This window comes from Chionomys nivalis, chromosome 16, assembly GCF_950005125.1.
Source record: "Chionomys nivalis chromosome 16, mChiNiv1.1, whole genome shotgun sequence".
Taxonomy (NCBI): Eukaryota; Metazoa; Chordata; class Mammalia; order Rodentia; family Cricetidae; genus Chionomys; species Chionomys nivalis.
Window position 1 is genome coordinate 42,557,307 of NC_080101.1, and position 22,337 is coordinate 42,579,643.

Below are 22,337 nucleotides of genomic sequence, written 5' to 3' on the forward strand. Positions count from 1 at the left end.
AAATGAGGAGCAGAAGGAGGGAGAACATGAGCAAGGAAGTCAGGACCATGAGGGGTGCACCCACCCACTGTGACATTGGAACTGATTTATTGTGAGCCCACCAAGGCCAGCTGGACTGGGACTGAATAAGCATGGGTTGATTCTGGACTCTCTGAACATGGCGGACAATGAAGGCTGATGAGAAGCCAAGGACAATGGCACTAGGTTTCGATCCTAATACATGAACTGGCTTTGTGGGAGCTTAGCCTGTTTGGATGATCACCTTCCTGGACCTAGATAGAAGTGGGAGGACCTTGGTCTTCCCGCAGGGCAGGGAATTTGTACTGCTCTTCAGTATGGAGAGGGAGGGGGAATGGAGTGGGGGGAGGAGAAGAGGAATGGGGATAGGGAAAGGGGAGTGGGGGGAGGGGCAATATTTGGGAGGAGGGGGAGGGAAATGGGGAATGGGGACAGGTGGAAATTTTAATTAAAAAAGAATAAAAATAATTTAAAAAAAATACAGGCATACATGTGAATTTCTATGAACATTTTTTTTATATTTGAGTGCCAAATCAGTAAATCTGAAGAAGGGAAAACTTAAAAGTCTCTTAAGAACTATTCCAAGTACTTCAAACTATCTATACACAGAAGCAATCATTATTCTAGATTATTTAAATTTATTTAATAGATTTCCCATAAGCTATCTACTATAAATTATTCTCTTTATAGACTTCAGATGTGCAACATAATCACAACTTGAAAATACGTCTTTTACAAATTGAATTTTACAAATTGAATCAATACTGTGGTGGAAAAGTTAGACTTCTTCTTAAAAGGGTTAAAGATAATAAATGATATAAACAAATCTTACTCAGACCTTTGATGGGGAAAGGAATGTTCTCTAAACCTAAGTACAGGTACTGTAACTTTAGTCGCTCTAAACCAGAGACTCAGAATTTTAGCTTTAGGTTTCAATTTCAGTACAAAGTTCAGATGCTTGCCACATTCCAATAACCCGTATGTATAAAGGAGCACAATCTAGGACTACACATGTACACCTCTGTCTTGCTCAACCCTCTCCCATCAGGACTTATCCTACCATGGTGTGTGTGTGTGTGTGGTAAAATATATATATTTTACCATATACTTGCCATAAATACTTCATCTTTCCTTATAGATGAGTAAACTGATCAATTTATTTACAACTCACGTGGAAGAAATTGGAAAACTGCAGTAAAAATGATATGGTCAGCTGCTGAATGGGTTTGTTAATATCCTCACTGAAAACTAAGTCATGTTTTTATCAAAGGATAAGGGTTAGGCTGTCACAGAAACTTAAAAGAAGAATCTGAAACACCCGTTGTTTGATACTATCCATCAAAATGAGGCCCAGCTAAGATAGGCTAAAGACTTTATCTCCCGAAAGTACTTCTTTCCTCTTTGTTAAGATGTCAAAAAACAGCATTGAAAACCTAGCCAACTACCTGTGACTGGTGAGATCATGGAGAAGAACCTAGCACTGTCACCTTATTAAACCAGTATACTTTCTAACTGCATTTCAAATACTTATACTCACAAATAAAAGGAGCTCCCCTCCCTCATTCTGCAGCAGATGGGGACTACGACAGAAATCAGCAATGGTCAAAATGCAGACAACTGACTGTTGGCATCCAACTCCAACTGACACATCTACAACACAACTCCTTCACCTAAGGCTCAGTGAGTATCAAGGAAGAGGGGACAGAAAGATCAAAGCGCTAGAGGCCCACCTGTCTGCTGTGATATAGAATCTTTGATATTTGGTAAGAAAGTTTCAGTCATCAAATCTCACCAATATGGTCAACTAAATAAGACCTTTTAAAAAAAAATTTTTTTATTAAAAATTTCCGCCTCCTCCCCGCCTCCCTTTTCCTTCCCCCTCCTCCCACTCCCCACTCCCCTCCTCTTCCCTCTCCAGTCCAAAGAGCAGTCAGGGTTCCCTGCCCTATGGGCAGTCCAAGGTCCTCCCCCCTCCATCCAGGTCTAGGAAGGTGAGCATCCAAACCAGCTAGGCTCCCACAAAGCCAGTTCATGCAGTAGGATCAAAACCCAGTGCCACTGTCCTTGGCTTCTCAGCAGCCCTCATTGTCTGCCATGTTCAGAGAGTCCGGTTTTATCCCATGCTTTTTCAGTCCCAGTCCAGCTGGCCTTGGTGAACTTCCAATAGATCAGCCTCACTGTCTCAGTGGGTGGGTGCACCCCTCACAGTCTTGACTTCCTTGCTCATGTTCTCCCTCCTTCTTTTCCTCATTTGGACCTTGGGAGCTCAGTACATTGCTCCAATGTGGAAATAAGACCTTTATAATGACACCAATCATTGACATGCCAGCCAGGTTGGAGAGAAGTCTCATAAGGTCTCACACCTACATGAATAGCTCAGGTAAAGGCAATTAATGGGTGCTGTGTGACAGACAATATGCCACAAGGGCCAGGTTATGAAATCTGCCAGGATAATCACCACAAGCTGAAGGGAAAAAGGAAATGCGGTACATATTTATAATATAGTATTATTCAACCATAAAGAAGAGTAAAATTTGCACGTAAATGGATGGAACTAGAAATTATGGTTATAAATTAGATAGACTCAGAAAGACCTGTTCTCTCATATGCATAATCTAGGTTTTAAAAAATACACATTAAAGTAGAAGATGAACTATGAGAAAGGGGACCAGTGGGGACAGGGACAAGAGAGGGTAATGGAGCAATGGTGTTTATCAGAGTACAAAACATGCATGCATGAAAATGTCATAATCCATTGTTTTATACAACCAATAAAGACACCAACCTCTTTTATGTTGTCTTAAGAACTTTAATTCACATAACTCCCAATGTCCTTCCATCCTCATCAAACAAATCTTATCATTTATTTACCCTAAAGACATACCAATGATAGAATGGGTATTTTGATTTCTTTTTCTGTTACTATGATAAAAGTAACTCAATGGAGAAAGTTCAAGGATGGAATCTGCCAGGCTGGGGCCCTGTTTAATTTTTTGTTAATTGACACAAGTCAGAGTCATTTGAGAAGAGGAAATCACAGTTGAGGAAATTCCCCCACTAGACTGGCCTGTAGACAGGCTTGTGGGACATTTTCTTGATTAATGGTTTATGAGAGAGGACCCAGATCACTGTGGGTAGTGCCCTCTGAGCAAGTGGTCCTGGGCTGTCTAAGAAAGCAGGCTTAGCAGCCATAAGGAGCAAGGCAGCAAGCAGAGTTCCCCCATGCTTTCTGCTGCAGTTCTTGCTTCCAGATTCCTGCCCTGCTTGAGTTCAGGTCCTGACTTCCCTCAGGGATGGACTGTCACCTGAAAGCATAAGCTGAAATAAATTCCTTCTCTCGGTCACTGTGAACGGAACAGAACAGAAGCCCTAAGACAGCAGGTAAGTCAAGGCAGCAAGAAGTAGAAAGAGCTGGTTTTAAAAAAATCCATAATCAGGAAGCAGAGGATGAATGCTGCTCTGTTCAGTTCTTTTTCTCCACTTTAGTTCAGGATCCGGGCCAGGGAATGGCACCACCTTCAGTGGGTGGCTCTTCCTGAGATAATCCCCCACAGCCGCCTCCAGACTATCATCTTCCAGGTGACTCTAGACCTGTCAAGTTCACAATTAACCACCACAATGAGCTAATCAGTAGTGTCCTTTCCTGGCCAAATTTTTGGAAATTTCTCATAACTGTCTTCTGGTCATTATCATGACTATTGTCAATGTGGCTATAACCGAGGGATAGCCTCTTTTTTTTTACTGTAGTGACTAACTAGACCCTGTGACCCTGACCACAACAACCTACTCACTTAAGAAACACAAAACTAATGCCACCAAAAGCCTCAGTGTCTCTTTCAAGAGGTCGACCAGGTCAATCAGGAGAGTAGCTAGCGTACAGATATACTCTGGCCTGGAGACACATGACAAGGACTATAAGATGACTGCTTATTATATATTTTTTAGGTTTTTGGTTTTTTGTTTTTTGTTTTTTGTTTTTTGTCAACTTGACACCAACTAGAGTCACCTGGGAACAGGGAACCTCAATAGAGGAATCGCCCCTAAAAGACTAGCCTGTGCGAGGGCCATGGGTTATAAGAAAGCAAACTGAATGAGCAGCGGCAGTAAACAACTTTGTTCTATAGCTTCTGTGTCAGTTCCTGCTTCTGGGTTCCTGGTTGAGTTCCTGCCCTAACTTCTCTCAATGATGGACTGTGAATGGGATGTGTAAGCCAAACAAACCCTTTCCTACCCAAGTTGCTTTTGGTCAGTGTCTCATCATAACAGCAGAGTGAACTGGAAGTGGGAACAGGATTTACGTCTCACATTCCACCCTAATCTTCCCAAAGAATGCCACCTCAAATGGGTGACAAAAGGCTAGTCCCTTACTGTGTCTGTTTGCTAGCTGCACTGTGCCTACCAGCACACAATATGGTGGGGATATTTTGTTCTTGTTGTTGAGATAGGGTTTCTCCATAGCTTTGGAGCCTGTCCTGTCCTGGAACCTACAGCTGTTGAAGACCAGGCTGATCTCGAACTCACAGAGATCCGCCTGTCTCTGCCTCCCGAGTGCTGGAATTAAGGACATTTAAAAAAAAAAAATCAGGTAAAAAAGCAGTAAAGAGACCACCATATCTGCATGTCAGAAAATGAATTCATGGTAGCAAATGAAAACATACTGCTTTCGATAGACAATTCATGTCTCTTGTGAAAAAGCTTTCACCAATAGGCTGGTATGAAGTTTTACTTTGCAGATTAAAGAGACACATGAAAAAGAAGAGAGTTACACTGTTCGCCAACAGAAGGAAAGATCAACTACTTTTGTTGCATGCTAGTTCATCAAGATGTAGGCAAGGGGCCCTAGAAACTGTTGACACAGCCTAGCAGGCCGGTAAACAGCTGCTGAACTACACTTGTGGATTACTGACATATACTAGTCCCCCACAAAACCTATAATCAGTTTTTTCACTTCCTCAGATTCTTTCAATTTATGCTCTATCATTCTTGAAGTGAGGCAATCAAAACTGGATGCAGGTGTTCCATTTAAAACTCCAACTTTTAAAAACACTCTTGGTTTTCTCGCCTGCTGCTAAGCGACAGGACGGCATCCTTACTGAGCTGTCTGCCATTCCATTCTCAAAAGTGTAAACAGGCTCAGACTGTTAACAGTAACTCAGACTGCTTTGGGAAATGCACAGGACTTATCTGCAAGACACCCCTGATGCACAAATCAGAACAGAAATATGTGGTAAAGAGATTTTGTTATTTTCAACAGAAGCCGCCAGGTTTTTAGAGCAATTTTCTATGATCTTATGTATTTTTACAAATTTAAATTTATATAATCATGAAGAGCAGATCTAGATTCAAAAAATGAATGTAAAAATTGTTCTGGGCCATATCTTCTGAAATTTTAATAAATCTATGAAATGGAAACACTGCCTACTCTCACTGGAATGGTCAGAGGTAAATATCAGTACAGAGTGTCTGGCAAAGCAAACAGGATACATTCCCAAATTTTTCAAACTTTAGAACTAAAACATGTCTTCAAATCCCTTTAAGTCTTTGTTTGTTATATACACAAGTTTTACAAAATTACACAAGCATATTATATTTACTAATATGAATTATATAGAAATATAAAATAACTTTATTGTATCATAATTTGACATGTAGCATCAATACTCCACAACAGCGTCAATACCCTGTAACATTGATATTTTCTTATTTTTTATTTCAGGTGTAAAGGTTGAGGTGGCACAGTGGGATATACCTGTAATCACAGTCACTCAGGAGATGGAGACAAAAAGACAGCTAGAGCCCAGGGGTTCAAGAACAGCCTGGGCTTCATAGTGAAAATTAAGAAATTAAACAAGGCACTGTGAAATTTATGGCCCTTTAAAAACAAAACAGTCTCTCTAAAAAGCTCAGTTTCATCCTTTTTTTCCCCTCTAATATATCTTCAAGGCAATGAGGCACATTTAAAATCAGATCCAGACATTAGAACATGCTGTTGATGATTATGTAGAGAGGTAAGAGAGGTCAGTCCCCTTACTGCCGTCTTTATCTGCTTATTTCCATTCACCAACACCATTAGCTATTCACCAACACCACTAGCCATTCAGCAACACCATTAACCATTCACTAACACCATTAACCATCAACCAACAAAATTAACCATTCACCATCACCATTAACCATTCACCAACACCACTAGCCATTCACCAACACCACTAACCATTCACCAACACCATTAACCATTCACCAACAAAATTAACCATTCACCAACACCACTAGCTATTCAGCAACACCATTAACAATTCACCAAGACCATTAACCATCAACCAACACCATTAACCATTCACCAACACCATTAACCATTCACCAACACCATTAACCATCAGGTCATTCAAAAGATGTGGGAGTAGGAGGGAGGAAGTGACAAATGCTTTACTTAATAAGGAATAGGCTTGCAGACAAACTGGAAAGAAGCTGGCTGACAGAACTCCTCTTCTTCACAAGGTATACTTAGTTTCCATGGAGGAATCTGTTAGAGATCCCCAAATGAAGAAGTGACAAAATTGAGCAAAGCACAAATAGAGCTTAAATATATGAGAGGCATTAAAGGTAAACATTCCTGGGGAAGTTTTTTTCAGTTTTAAACCTATCATTTATATCACTAAAACAGCATCATCTTCAAATTTTATTGTACATGAACTTCAGATAAATGAAAACAATGTTGGGGCTGGAATGATGGTTAAGATCATTGACTACTCTTCCAGAGATCCCAAGTTCAATTCCCAGCAACCATCTTTAATGAGATCTGATGCCCTCTTGTGGCATGCAGGCAAACATGCAGACAGAATATTGTATAACAAATAAATCTTAAAAAAAGACAAAAAAAGACAAAAGTAAACCCAATATATATATAACATTAAAAATTGTTAATTTAGCAGGTGAATCGCCAAAAAGTAGGTAAGAGGTAAAATGAAGAACCATCTAAATTTTATATAATATATACATACAGTGAATGGGTTTATATCAATAGTTAAGCAAGTGGAGAAAGCTAGAACTGGTACTATCTAGACCCCCCCGCTTTCTCCCTCTGTGTGTATGTTTGTCTACTCTTATGATAGGAGATCTCAATCCATTACATCACTTTACAAAACATAACCACAGTCCATCAGTTTCTTGAAGTAAATTTAAGAAAGCCATTGACTAATAATTTATTTACAATTAGGTTGTATGAATATATAACATCTCAAAAGTTTATTTCCACAAATCATCACCAATGTAAGATGTCCTGCAAGTTTGGTTTTACCTTATTTTCTTGTTCAAGACATCTTTAATAGTTAAGTATATTGTAATTCTTCTTAAAGTCAAATAATCAAAGAAATGAAAACGGAGGTATTAGAAGGACCAAGACATCACAAGAAATCAGCCCCCAGAATGAACGAACCAGGACCCATAAAGTTCACAAAGACTGAATTGACAGAGCCTGTATGGGTCAGACAGATGTCCTCTGCATATATGTTATGGTTGTGAAGGTGGGAATGGGAGCTTCCTGTGACTTGTTTGCCTGCTTTTGGAACCCTTTCCCTCCTACTGGGTTACCTTCTCCAGCCTTTTTAATGAGGGTATCTGCCTAGTATTACTGTTACTTGATATGTCATGTTTGGTTGAAATCTCTGGAGGCCTGGGGGGTAGAGATAAGTGGGAAAGACTAAGAGGAGGAGGTAGGGGAAGAAGAAGAGAGAAAGGAAGGAAGGAAGGAAGGAAGGAAGGAAGGAAGGAAGGAAGGAAGGAAGGAAGGAAGGAAGGAAAGGGAAGGGAAAGGAGGGGAGGAAGGGAGGGGAGGAAGGGAGGGAGGGAGGGAATGGATATCAAGGGCTATAATTCTGTTCAGTAAAAAGGCAGTCTTGTTACAAAGTTTGAAAGGTGGGTAAATAAGAAAGAAATTCACAAATTGTAAAAGAAAGTCTGGTAACTGATAATTGTTTTGTCCTTTAAAACATTTACATGAATGAACTATAAACTTAAGGAAGTCAGAGAAGGAACAATAAAATATAAATATTATGAAACCAACATGGAAGCTCATAATAAATGTGTAGTAAAATAACACTATAACTATGCAATTATTATTACTTATTGATTTCCTTATATCATCAGGCAGATAATCTTTCCAAGATCAATGAGAATGAATTACAAAGTATTCGAATCCAAAAATTTTATGTAAAAATTTTTTAAAAAGCAAGGCACTGAAAATATAAACAAACAAACAATTAAAAGGCATTATCTCATTCAGAAGGTTTCAAGCTATCAGTACACTGACCAATAAAGTACATATTTGCTTAAGTCTTTAAAAATAACTATAGTTTATTAATCTAAACTATACAGTCACATAAAATATAATTATCAAGCACAATAGCATAAAACATACACACCAACAAGTTGCATGCAAATATTATATACAGTAGATGTAACAAACCATGGCATTTCAGAATAGATAATCCTATTTAAGACAGTAGAGAAAAATTTTACAGCCACATAAATGATGGCTCACTTTTCCACAGACAACCGAAACACGGGCTATCTTTAAAATGACACTCTACAGTCTTCTCATTTTACAAATAAAGGTCTTAGGGTGGGTGAATGGCAGCCTAGATCCCAAAGGCTACCACCGGCAGGATCATAACTAGAACAGCCTTCTTCCTGCGGTCCCAGATCACCTCTTACGTTCCAGTTCAACAATCTCCACCAAACTGATCCCAACTGCATTTGACCAGAGCTCCTATCCACACATTCAATGTCTATAAATTACAGGGGGAAACTATACTCCACATCTGCTATGAAATCAAGTGTCCACTCAGATGTGTTACTAAAAAATGGCATAAGCCTACATGGTTTTTAACGTGCATTCTGGTTATTCACATTTATTCAAATCAAAGAAACAATTTCCTAAATACTTTACTAAACTGAGATAGCCCAAGCCTGATTAAGAATGAAAAGATCATAACTGATCTCGCTGAAGACAATATACATAACCAACATCTATAAGTATAGATCTTACTGTGAAACTAGCTCTGTAGCAAATGCTTACATGCACTAACATTCAATCCTTACAGCCTTTCAAGATGGTGTATGTCTCTAGTTTATAAAAGGGAAGTACTGGAAGATAATAACCTCAAGACATACAATTAGGAAGTGATCATCCACATCCATACCCAAGTAATATGGTTCCAAAATTCTAGGAAACCAACCTAGCTATGCACTAACTTTAACACTTATGGAGGCAGCGGGAAGCACAGCTCTGTGGTAGAGGGAGTGTTTTGCATATCCAAGGCTCTGGGCTCAATACCCAGACCCAAACATAAACAACAAACCACAAAGGGATTACCCAGCAATATAGGGACTCTGTTAACTGAGGCCCAAAATTTTACTATATTTTCATATAATATTCTTAATTAAAATAAGGATGATCAAATCAAAACCACCTGCTGTATGAGGTCTGTTTAATTCACCATAAGTTCCAAGCATATGGAACCTAATGATAGGTCCAGTCAAATATTTGCTATGTGATTAGGAAAAAACACCGACAAATCTGTCAAAACTCTTTGATTCTACATTTACAAAATTCCCTGCGCTCACTCCCCCACCCGGCTCATTTCTTTCCCTGGGATCATGAGAAGCATCTCATTGGTAGCACTTGAAAGTTTATCATTTAAAACAACAATATATTATAACTTTGAAGCGACAAAGCTCTAATGATTCTAGAGTATCCAGATGACATCATAACCTTTGCTTTAAAAGTAAGAAACCACAAGAATAATTGAAGGTAACTAAATATTCAACTGGATGTTTCATTAAGAACAACACAAATGAGTTATTCTTACCTCTACTTTTGTACGATAGAGAATGAGCCGCTTAAGGCCACGTAACTTGGCGATGTGACTGAAAGCCTGAGGCGGCAGTTTATCACAGGATGAGAGATTTAAGTCTTGTAGATTTGGGCACATTTCAGAAATAACCTCCAAGCAAGTTTCATTAAGAAAGTGGCTGCAAGATAACTCGAGGCGTAATAATTCAGATCCACACACCTTTAGAAACCTGTGAAAACAATATTCAATGAAAATTTTATAAAATTTATAAAACAATTTTGCAAGAATTTTAAAATTATATCACCCCTTAACAGACGTGCTTAGGAGAATAGATTCTACTAAATAAAATACATAACTTGATTCACTTAAGTTCTTTCTTACTGCATGGCGAAATGTCCAAGACTAACTAAAATAAATCAAGCTGAGAAGATAATGGATTCACATGGTACAAAGTCTGCTACTATTAAGTGAAAATTAAGATGGCAGAGGAGATAGTTCTACATACCTGTAATTCACATCAGAGTTGTAAAATCAAAAATATAAAAACCCAGGCTCTTGGAATATATCACTCTCTTAACAATGGCCTTTCAGAATGGGGTAATATATTTTGAATAAAGCATACAAAATGACAGATTTAATTAAAGGGCCTTGAAGTCAGTCAGACTGGCTTCCTCCTGGTTTAACTGTACTATGTTCCCCTAGCTGTTGCCATTTAGTAGCTGGACTACTTAACTTCAGAATTAATATAAAACATCCAAATTCTGGCAAATCATAGAAATAAGGAAAGATAAAAGAATAGAAAACGTTTCATCAGAAATTGCATTACCTATCTCGAGTGCATGAAAATTGGTGCTGAATTGTTTGTTCATAGCTGTCACAGAACACAATCTGATTCAATGTGAATGTGAATGCTAGAACTCTATGAAGCTTTAGCAACTGGGCAAGCTGTGCCCTCACACAATACACCAACTATCCCCGGCCAGTGCCAACAAACCATGTTAGCACTCTTAACTTCATCACAACTTTTTCTAATTGATTTAAGAAACTCCCAAACACACATTCAAAATAAAATCCAACTAAATCAGATAACTCATGCTTTTAATAAATGGCATGGGGCTAGACAGCAAATATGGACGGCTTTCCTTTTGTCCTGTTGCACTCTTTCTATCAACTACCTGGGGTGGGATGGAGATCCATCCACTGTCTTATTTGGGTTCTATTGCATGTAGAGAGACACCATGACCATGGCAACTCATAAAGAAAAACATTTATTTGGGCCTGGCTTACAGGTTCAGAGGTTTAGTCTATTACCATTGCTGTGGGAAGCTGATGGGACACAGAGAGACATGGTGCTGGAGAGTAACTGAGACTACATCCTGGCAGGCAGCAGGAAGTGAGCAAGCCACCAGACCTACCTTGGGCTTCTGAAGCCCCAAAGCCCACCTCCCTCCAACACACTTCCTCCAACATGGCCAGATCTCATAATCCCTGTCATGTAGCACCACTCCCTGCTGACCAACCACAACAATACATTGGCCTATGGGGAGCATTTTTATTCAAACCACCACACCCACATCTCATCATTTTCTGTGTATCAAAGGCAGATTTGAATAGTACTTACTATAGTGCCTCATGGTTTTGAACATTAAATAGTTCATGAAAGCAGTTTGCACAGCATCCCGTAAACATGAAAAATGTAAGTTAAACCTTGACTAGCAAAGTTTTAATCTCTGAAAAATCTATGTGCACATGTGTGGAGTCAGAGATGACTTTTTGACATCAATTCTCTCATTCTGCCTCTTTGCTGGTTCTGGGGAAGAACTCCAGCCAGCAGGCTTGCGCAGCAAGGACTTTTACTTGCCACTCTGTAGTTCACTTTTAAACAAAAGAATTTGGTTGTTCCTGATTTGCTTTAAATACCCATTCCTTGCTAATCTTCAGCAACCTGTATTCAGCTCTTCCTAAATTCCCCTTTTCTTTTTAAACTCTAAATTCAAACAGCCTACCTTATTACTGTGATTATCTGTGACATTTCTGCTCCCTCCTTCCTTAACACTCTGAGGCTTCTCCTGTGACTCCCTGCCCCCACCCCGGTCTCCTACAGCTCTATTTCCTCTTCATCCAGCATATTCATTCACTCAGTAAATATTTATTGAACTTCCACTACAACATGCAGTGTACGAAGGGAGACATCATGGATAAAACATAGTTCCCACTTTCAGAAAGCTAACTTACATTTTAGTGAGAGGAGACTAGAAACAAAGAAGTAAAATAAACAGTATATGAAAGAGTGAAAACTGTCGGGGGGAAATAAAAGCATAAAAAGGCCACAGAAGCATGGTCAGAGAAGTCTCAGCAAGGCGGCAAGGTAGGCCTGAATCAAAAGGAGGTAAGCAAAGCAGGCATCTAGAGAAGGAACATTCCAGCCAAAAGGAAGGGCAGGTGTACTGGCTGGGGCAGAAACTGATGCAGAAGGCAAAAGGGAGGGGCAGGGAATACATCAGAGGACAGGAAACACTTTCCTATGCCACTATAAAGGCTCTGGCTTTCATTTGGGGAAAGAAGGGTTCCCATTTGCCAGGATCTATGAGCAGAGGAGTGATGTCACACCTGCTTCCTACCAAGATTGCACTGGCTTCTGTATAATGGAGACGAGCAGGGGCAAGAGTAGGGTGCCATCAAGACACTCTGCAACACTTAAGGAAGACAGGACTACTCAATGGATCCACAAGGTGGTACCAAACATGGTGATAGCCAGATTCTGTATCCACTTCAAAAGTGGCAGTGCTGAATGGTGACAAACTTCTAACACATCACATCCAACTCCAGCACAATCTGTTTCCCATTGTTTTTCTAACCACAATTCACTTCTTTACTAACATTTTATACTGAGTTCTATAAACTTCTCCATGTCGTTCGGCAAATGAAACAGACTCTTGGTACACAGTCTTTAGCATTACTGTGGAATAATGGCTAATACTATCTACTTTAGACCGAGAGTCACTTAGAAGACAAGCCTCTGACTACTTCTATGAAAGATTCTCCAGATTACGTTAGTTTCTGGGAATCTGAGCAGGAGGGATTACTGAGATTGTGTTAGCCTTTGGGCAGGTCTGTGGGGGATGGTATAACTTCTTTTGACTGAGGCAGAAAGACTCAACTTTAACTGAGGACAGCACCATTCCCAGGGCTGGGGTCCTGGTCTGAACACAAAGAAAAAGGGTAACTGCATACCAGCATTCTTCCCTGTGCTTCCTGATGCAGGTACTATGCAACCACCTGCTCCCAGCTTCTTGTGGTTATGCTTTCCCTGCCATGACGCACTGCACCTAGACCTGAGAACCAAAAAAACTTCCTTCCTTAAGGTGCTTTCTCAGGAATGCTGTCACACATCAAGACCAGTAAGAAGTATGTGTGGCATTTAAACGCATTTAAAAAGCAATTGAGTAAATCTTCCAATTACAAAAATTCACTTCCTAAATGTATCTATCCTTTCAATTGAAAATAGACTTTTATACAATATATTCTGATGTTTCCTCCCCCCCAACTTTCCCCAAAGATTCCCCCTCTCTACCCACCAAAATCCATTCTCATTCTCTCTCTCTCTCCCTCTCTCTCTCTCTCTCTCTCTCTCTAACAGACAACAAAAACCCAGAAGCAAACAGGGGGGAAAAAGAGTCAAAGAAAGAGCAAAGAAACACATATAGCCATAGAGACACACATTCATAAAAACATAAAATCAGAAACTCTAACATGTAAGCAAAGGACACTGTAAGGTAAAAAAAAAAAAAAAAAAAAAAAAAAAAAAAAAAAAAAAAAAGGCCCAGACAACAAAACATTTTAAGAAAAAACAAAAACTCCAAAAATACCCTTTCTTTCATTTTGTGATGGCCGCCTACTGCTGTTCACAGAGCTTGCCCTTGGGTGGGTTGCATACCCAGTGAGAAAACTAACTTTCTCCACTGGAGAAAACTAACTTTGCCTTTGCTAGCAGCTGTCAACTGGAGATACTTTTCCAGGTTAGCAAAGGACACTTGTGTCTACTTCTCTTGGTGCTGGAGCCCTATGTGGCTTAGACCTGCGCAGACTCCTTCCTAAAGTTTTAGTGATAAAAGGTACTTTTCTATTCATGGGATCAAACTAGTCCCCCAGATTGGACAAATTATTACTGTTACTTTACTTTGTGTGCACAAATGGTTATGATGAGCCATTCACTTACAAATCAGCAATCTAAGAATGAATGCTGAGTTTCAAAAATCAAAAAGTCCTATTTTTAATTTAATAATTTCTAAAACGATTTCAGATTAGAAAAGCTAAAGAGAACATGTGGACTTTGAGAGCTACATGCTTTGGTGTTCTCTTACCTGTTAATGGTCTTTGCTATTGGTCAAAGCACTTTTATCTGCATTGCCCCCCATATTTGAGTTAGAATGACTGCACATTTCTTTCCTTTCTTTGCTTTCATTATGGAAAACTTTTCCTCCAAAGAATGTACAGAGGAGTGTCAAGCTAATTACTAAAAACCTCATCAGGCAGAAAGGAGAACTTCAAGTTGACCTGGATGACAGAATTGGACAGCTACACTTTCTTCTTCTTCTTCTTTTTTGAGACAAGGTTTCTCTTTGTGGCACTGGCTGTCCTGTAACCCACTCTGTAGACCAGGCTGTCCTTGAACTCACAGAGATCCGCCTCCCTCTGCCTCCCGAGTGCTGGGATTAATGGTGTGCACTACCACTGCCAGCAGACAACTGCCATTCTTATACTGCTCTTTTTCTCTTTTTTCAGATATATACTATTTTTTACTCTCAGTAGGTTATCTAATCAATGTGTTCATATTCTCTCTTTCTGACTTTACATAATATATCAATCCTGCAAAGGCAGTAGCAATAGACTCAACAATCATACATGAATTATTTCTTAATGCGCCCACGGAAATTTTATTTTAATCAAGTTACACTGGTTTTTTTTTTTTGATTGATCAATAGGTATTCAGCTCAATTATGATGTGGGTCATATGACTTGGAAGGAAAATAACTTATTTCCCCCAGCCTGTTTGTTCTACATTGTGAATTCTCATCTAGTATTACTTAATATTAAGGGTTTTATTTACTTTCATTTTTTAAAACTTTCTTTTTAATTTACCTGCTTTTGTTAAAAATATTCTCTTCTCATACAGTATATCCTGATTATAGTCTCCCCTCCTCTAGTTCTCTAAGTTCCTCCCCATCTTCCTTCCCATCTGAATTCTTCCTTTCTGTTTCTCATTAGAAAAGAATAGGCTTCTAAGAGATTACATCAAAACATAACAAAAATACAATATAATAAGATAAAACAAAAACTATCACATCAAAGTTGGACAGAGCAAATAAAAAAAGAAAAGGGTCCAAGAAAAAGTACAAGAATCAGAGACCCCCTCTTTCACACACTCAGGAGTCCCATAAAGACACTGAACTGGAAGCCACACATACACTCAGAGGACCTGGTGCAGACCTCCGGGTGCCAGGCGTGCTGCTTCAGTCTGAGTTCTTATGAGCTCTGCTCATGGCGATTTAGAGGCCTTGCTCTCCTGGTCTCCTCCATCCCCTCTGGCCTTTACACTCTTTCCACCTCCTCTTCCATGGGGTGCCCTGAGCTCTTATGGGTAGGATTTGATGGAGACATCCCATCTGTGTGTTCCAAAAACCCTCTGTAGGGTTTTATGATTCTGATAAAACAATCCTGAATTATACCTGCTGCTATAGGAGGTCTCTGGAAAGAAAGAAATTACCTATTCTTACAAGCTGAATTAATTTGTCCATCTAGAGCAGTGGTTTTCAACCTTCTTAACGCTTCTTTAATACAGTTCCTTGTGTTATGGTTACCCCCAACCATAAAATTATTCTGTTGCTACTTCATAAGTGTAATTTTGCTACTGTTATGAACTGTAATGTAAATAACTCATACATGACCCCCCAAAGGGGGCGCAACCCACAGTTTGAGAAACATTGTTCTAGAGGAATACATATAAGGAATACTTTACTAAATAACTTGAACCCTAAATAATTAACATCACATGAATGAGTATTTTAATATGAGTTTATTCACCACAAAATAAAAGGCAGTGATGATCAAAATCTGTCTGATGCATAGAGATAGAGAACTAGCTATAAATGTCCATTGTTTCTGATTTTTAAAATTATGTCTTGTTAGCTGAGCCTACAAGTATTATAATAAAGAATATTTAAGATATTTTTTTAATTTCAAATAACTCAGAACATTATTTAATAAATATGCTCCAAAAATAAATCCATTAAACCCAAAACTTCTTAGTTATTCTGTATGGTACTACCCTTCAATGGTAGCTCTCCTAGTTAGGCTTAATACTGCTGTGATGACCCTCCATGATCAAAAGCAAGTTGAGGAGGAAAGGCCCACACTTTCAAATCACAGTCCATCACTGAAGGAAATCAGGACAGGATCCGAGAAGCAGGAGCCGATGCAGAGCTCATATGGAGTGTTGCTTACTTGATCCTCATGGCTTGCTTACCCTGCTTTCTTACAGAACCAGGACAACGTACTTGGAGATGGGATCACCAATAATATTGGGCCTTTCCCATCAATCACTAATTTAAAAAGTGCCCTACAGGCTTGCCCTTAGCATGATTTTATGGAGACATTTGTGCCAAATGGATATAAAATTAGCCAGAATATAGAGATAAGAGAGAAAGAAGTTTCAAATGTGCACTTAATAGAAGCCACCAAGCTTCAGTGGAGGTAGTGGGCCACTGGCCTTGGCATGGAGAAGCAGGGACTGGGGCTCTATAGGTCTGACTGCTATTCTTTCTGCTCCCTTGGTGTAGGAGCACAGCCAGCCTTCTTTTCCTGCCTCCATGCCTCGCTCCGTATCTTCCTCATCATGATGGTCATAGTCCTCTAGAACTGCAAAACAAAATAACCCCTTCCCCAAAAGGGTATGTTAGCAAAATGAAATCTAATAAGACAATAACTAATAACGTTCTTGGATCTAAAAAGCATCCAAACATGTTTGCTGATGAAATGAGTATGAATTGCTTAGACCAGATCTAGAGGCCAGGGTTAAAATCCTACATAGAGGAAGGAGTATCAGAGAGACTTGGCACCTACTGAAAAAAACTGGTACTGCTAAAGTGGACCCTGGGCTTTTAAGCAGAATACTATGATTAAGCTTTAAAGCACAAACAGGCAGAGAGGCAAGTGAATACACAAGACCTCAGAGATGGGGATGCAGAGCAACGTGGAATTAAATAGAATTGATTTTCTCAAGTAATGACATGCATGGGCAGTACTGGTAAATCTGGGGCTGGAAGTAGGTTTTAATAACTGATTAAAAAATTTCTTTATTGCAATTTAACTGATTTCTCTGTTTTTCTGATGATAAGAGATCCTAAAAAGTTCTTTAAAATCTACCCGATTCTAACTTTCACAAATAAGGTTTTTAGACCACAAATAACAGCAAACTTCTCCCCAAATCCTCATCCAGAACAGCACCAATGGTCTCTGCTGTAAAATGTGCTTTTTTTCTTTGAAGTATTATATAAATAAATCTTCACAGTAATGCATATAAATAGAGCACCACTTATTCATAGATGATTCATTAATAATCAAGCTATGCATATTTATTGTTTATTCTGAGAAGGCTGCCTCCAAGTCATAATGACTGTCAATTCAGTCAAGTCGAAGAGCCAAAAGCAATCAGCAAAGTTGCAGCATGCCCCTACCCCTACCTTTCTCTCTTTGTATTTAAATACATTTCTAAATGTGAACAGTGGCTGTGCTCAACGGAATGCTAGCAAATGTATGGTTTGACTGAATGACATACTGCAGTAAGATAGGGTAACTTAAATGGATATACATATTCTGTGACCCTGGAGACAGCCCCACCACAACAAAGCCAGGTGAACTGAAAACCAGAAGCAGAATTGCTGATGAGAAAGCAGACTGAAGCTCTAACGGCAAACAAGACCCTATCCACTGCCAGTCTAAATAAGTAGCACTGTTAAGATTTCTCCTCACAAGCGATGCTCCTACAGTCTCTGGAAACTGTATAACATAACTTCTGCAGTGCGCTGGCTGTTGTTGTCATCATCACACTCATCACTGTGCCAGAATCATACCTCAGTTTCTCACCACGACTCTTCCTTAACGTCTACAGTCACTAGCTGCCACCCTCTCATTTTGTTTTCTTTTTCAAGACAGGGTTTCTCTGTGTAACCTTCACTATCCTGGAACTCACTCTGTAGAGCAGACTGGTCTTGAACTCAGAGATCTGCCTGCCTCTGCCTCCCAAATTCTGGGATTAAAGGCATGCTCTATCACCATCCAGCCTCAGTCATTTGAAAGTATGCAAAGACTATGCTTATACGTTCATCTTCATATCTTTTCTTCATTTGTAGAAGGAAGGACTATATTAGATGTCGCAAATATCTCTTTACATGGTCAACAATACCTGCTACCATGCCTTGACACATAGGTGAAGCAAGGCTATACTGGAAATTGTTTTCATTACACTTATTTATCAGGGGTATTAATATGTGTGGGTGCATGCACACCTTGGAGTTTGTGACAGTCAGAGGACAACTGGAGGATTCCATTTTCCCATTCCATCTTGTGGATCCCAGAGTCCAGCTCAAGTTTTCAGCTTAGGCAGCAAGAGCCCTTATCCACTAAGCCATTTTGTCAGCCCTAAATTCCTAATTTTAAAAATAGAAAATTAATTTCTCCAGTGGAATCATTGAGGCATGATGTGGGCCTTTATAATGTAAACCAATATTTACTGACACCGCTTGTTCCAGCTCATACTGTTTGTCTTAAGTTTATGATGAACAGTATATGCTCAAATAGCCATAATTAGCTTCAGTTTTTATCAGTCTTATTAGCAGTGAGGAAACTTTGCAGATGGAATGTTTGAGGCAGAGAGAACTAGCATTAGACTAAGATCCTGCTGAAATTCAAGGACCCAATACAGAAACTTGGCCTGCAAAGTCCTTTGCAAGGGCAGTGAAAGGTCTCAGAAGTGGCCTCAGAAGCAAAGTTCATCTGGTTTCTCCTGCCCGTGTGTCTCTTCCCCTTAGAATGACTTACAGAGAGCTGCATTCCTTTTATCCAAGACAGGTTAAAAAAACTGAACTTCATCCTCTCAGCTAAAACCACAAAACCTCTTATTCTAACTTTCTTTTACCTTCCTCTATAGAGATGCTCTCTGGCTGTCCCTAGCAGCACAGCCTCGCAATCCCAGCTGCTTAGGAGGCTGAAGTAGGAAGATTCCAAGTCAGATATTTACTTGAACTACAAAGAAGTTCAAAGCCACCTGGGTAACTTAGCAAGACCTTGTCTCAAAATAGAGAGTAAAATCACAGTAACAAGAAGAGCTAGGGATGTACAGACGAGTGCAAGAGCAGTTGTTTGGCATGTGTGAGGCCTTAGGCTCAGCCCCAGTAACAGGATAAAAGAGTATTTATGAGTCTAAAATAACAGCGAGTGTCTGAAAGTTCCTACTCCATGTTTGACTTCATGAAAATGATGGGATCATATGGCAATACAAGAATAACCATCAAGGTTAAGAAAAAAGCACCTGTTTGTATCCTAGGGAAAATTACTATGGCATTACTAAATGAATATGCACTTCCGCAAGCTTTCAAATGTTTAACAGGTGACATTTAATAGTAAGGAAACTAAATGCTTAAATAGAAAGGAGCAGAAACACCTGGGCAGGTCTGCAAGCGCCGTCCTCTATTTAGCATGCAATTTCATTTTCAACATAATTAGCTTAAATGAGCTTCTAAATTTGGGTGATGTATTGCACATGTAATTAAGATTTAATTAAAAATGTTCTGTAATAAATTGTTTTCCATTTCTGACAAATCACATTAGAGAGGTAGATTTTGATTTGGAAATAGTTTTTTAAATGTGTTAATCATCTGTGCTGAAAATACGAGAAAGAAAAAAAGCAGTTCGGTTGAAAGTCATTTGAGATCTAAACAAGAAGTAAAGGATACAGTTGGCCCTTACGTCATTATGAAGTTTAGCTGAAGAGGATAGTTAACACTTATTCATTTTTATAAATACCAATATTCTAACCATGAACTCTAATTCTTTTTATTCTTAAAATGTACAAATACAGCTTATAAATTGGACTGAGAGCACTTTTACAAAGTCTAGTCTCTTAATAAAAAGTTTCAACACAGTTTTGTAAGTACCTGCTAAATCCTGTCACAGAGATGAAACCCCTGTTGCCAGTCCAAGATAGGTTAAGCCACTGGACGAGAGCACAGCGAGCCTGTAGGAACTCCAATGAAGTATCGTCTAGCTTTGCCCAGTATGGCTGCAGATTGAGGTGGATGTACTGCAGAGGATCGCAGCAATGCTGGTGTAGAAGTCTGCAAGTCTGTGCTAATCTACACAGGTCTGGTAGTGAAAGATGATTCAGAATCAGTTGAATGAGCTATATAAAACAGAAAGTCAAGATCATCAAGAGTGAAGAACAGTATCACTTTTTACAAACACAGAGTGTGGTCTAATAAAGAGCAGTATCACAGTTTCAAGCAATATCTTCGCATAGTAGATAAATCAATATTCACTAAAGTGTTCAAATAAAAACAAACTACACATACATTAGACTTTACTGAATTTAAAAACTGCTCAAATTCTCAACTTAAACTGACAATTCATTTTCATACTGTACAAGGATATATACACTGGTAATTGTTGAACAATAAAAATTTTCATGGACAACACTTTCTATATGGCAGATACTGGTTATAACAATAGAAAAGAGCTTCCACTCAGTTCTGGTGGAATCAGTAAGTAGGATGCTTTAACAACACTGACAAAGAGAAGCCCACAGTGTTATTGAAGACCTATGAGGACCTTATTCCAGACAGCAGTATACTCCTGTCAGACAAGTGCCATTTAGAGGTGAAGAGAGTCTGGTGGTGAGAATGGGTTACACAGAGTTTCACTTGGATTTATCCTGAAAGGAATGAGGGCTATGGAAAGGATTCAAACTACACTGGCACAGTAAGCTTGCGAAAGAAAAAGAGTAACACAGGGTACTCCAGGAGCTGAAAGGGAACAGCCAGGAGCTAATACAGAATTCTAGGAAAGGGAGACAAGAGGGACCTCTTAATTTCAATTATCTTTGAACTAGTCAGAGATTTGCTTTCCAGCTGGGGAAACTAAACTAGTTTTCAAAGAACAATGTTTTAAGCAGCCTGAACTGAACCAAGAATCTTAATAAAAAACTGCACATTAGCTTAATGATAAAAAATCTTTAGATGAGAGAGGTTAAGTTTTTTAATTTAACATAAAGTATCAACCTGAATTTTCTCCGTAAGCAATTATACCCTTTAAAATAAATGACCTTCTTCAATTTATCATGTAAACTCAATATTAATGTTAAATCAGAAATTCACTGCTTTGAGTCAAATATTCTAAAATTCAGATGAACAATATAATCTTTAAAATAAGTTTCAAGATTATAAAACAAGAGCAGTTGCTGATTAACATACTGTATCTATTAAGGCTTATTATTTATTTTTAGCATTTAAACTAGGCTATAAAAATGACTTCAGGATGTTTGCATGCCTGCATATGTACTTATAAAAATGGAAATAAAAACTATTTGTATAAAAGCTGAAATATTCTATTTGACCAATACTTAGTCCATTTTCTAGACATTATCTAGACTTCTCCTGCGCCCATTTTATATAGCTTTCTAAAGTTCAGTTTTACCACACAAACAAAATCTAAAACCACTAAGTGAGCAAGAACCCTTCTCACCCTCCACGATGATGTAGGTAGCTGATCACCTGTCCCTAAGCACAAATCCCATCATTTCAGGTCAGCTCAAATCGCTCCTTCTCCTGCAGTACTTCTTAGAGATTCCCCACCCCCTGATCCTCAACTTGCTCAATAGCTTTAAGTACCCATGATGCATTCAACAAGAGCCCAGTCTCCTTCAGTGAAAAGTACCACTGAAGAATCCCTATCATATGCCATGTATTGTTGACTCCCATGGGAGGCCTCATCCTTTCTGAGGAGTGCATAGGAGTGGGGGTATTGAAGGAGATGGGAGGAGAGAAGGGAAGGAAACTCTGGTTGGCCCGTAAAATAAATTTTAAAAATTAATTTAAAAAGAATAATCCATATCATAATCAAACATCTTAAATAAATTTCCATCATCCAGATAACTCTGTAGACATATATAAGCAAAAATATGCAGTTAAAAAATTAGAAAAGTTAAACGCAGAAGAAATGTGGAAATGAGGTAACCCCTCCCACTAAACATATACATACATCAGAGAAAAGCACTATTAACACTTTTTTTCCATCTCTTCCAGAGAAATGAACTGTTCTTGGGTATGCACTAAAAGAATGGGACTATGTTTGTTGTTTAGCATCTTGCTTTTATATTCAATGACATACTCTGTAGGTCTTTATCTGTACAAA

The 22,337-nt window shown here is 38.9% G+C and overlaps 1 protein-coding gene across 1 annotated transcript in view; it reads right to left on the reverse strand.

The window, feature by feature from the left end:
• The window catches only part of Fbxl4 (F-box and leucine rich repeat protein 4), a 72,636-nt gene that overhangs the window by 21,514 nt on the left and 28,785 nt on the right, over positions 1-22,337 (reverse strand). The window contains exons 5-6 of the mRNA XM_057791197.1: positions 20,087-20,331; positions 9,888-10,101 (exon numbers count right to left, since the gene is read on the reverse strand). Coding sequence (XP_057647180.1) covers positions 9,888-10,101; positions 20,087-20,331 — 459 coding nt within the window. The remainder of the gene's footprint in view (positions 1-9,887; positions 10,102-20,086; positions 20,332-22,337) is intronic.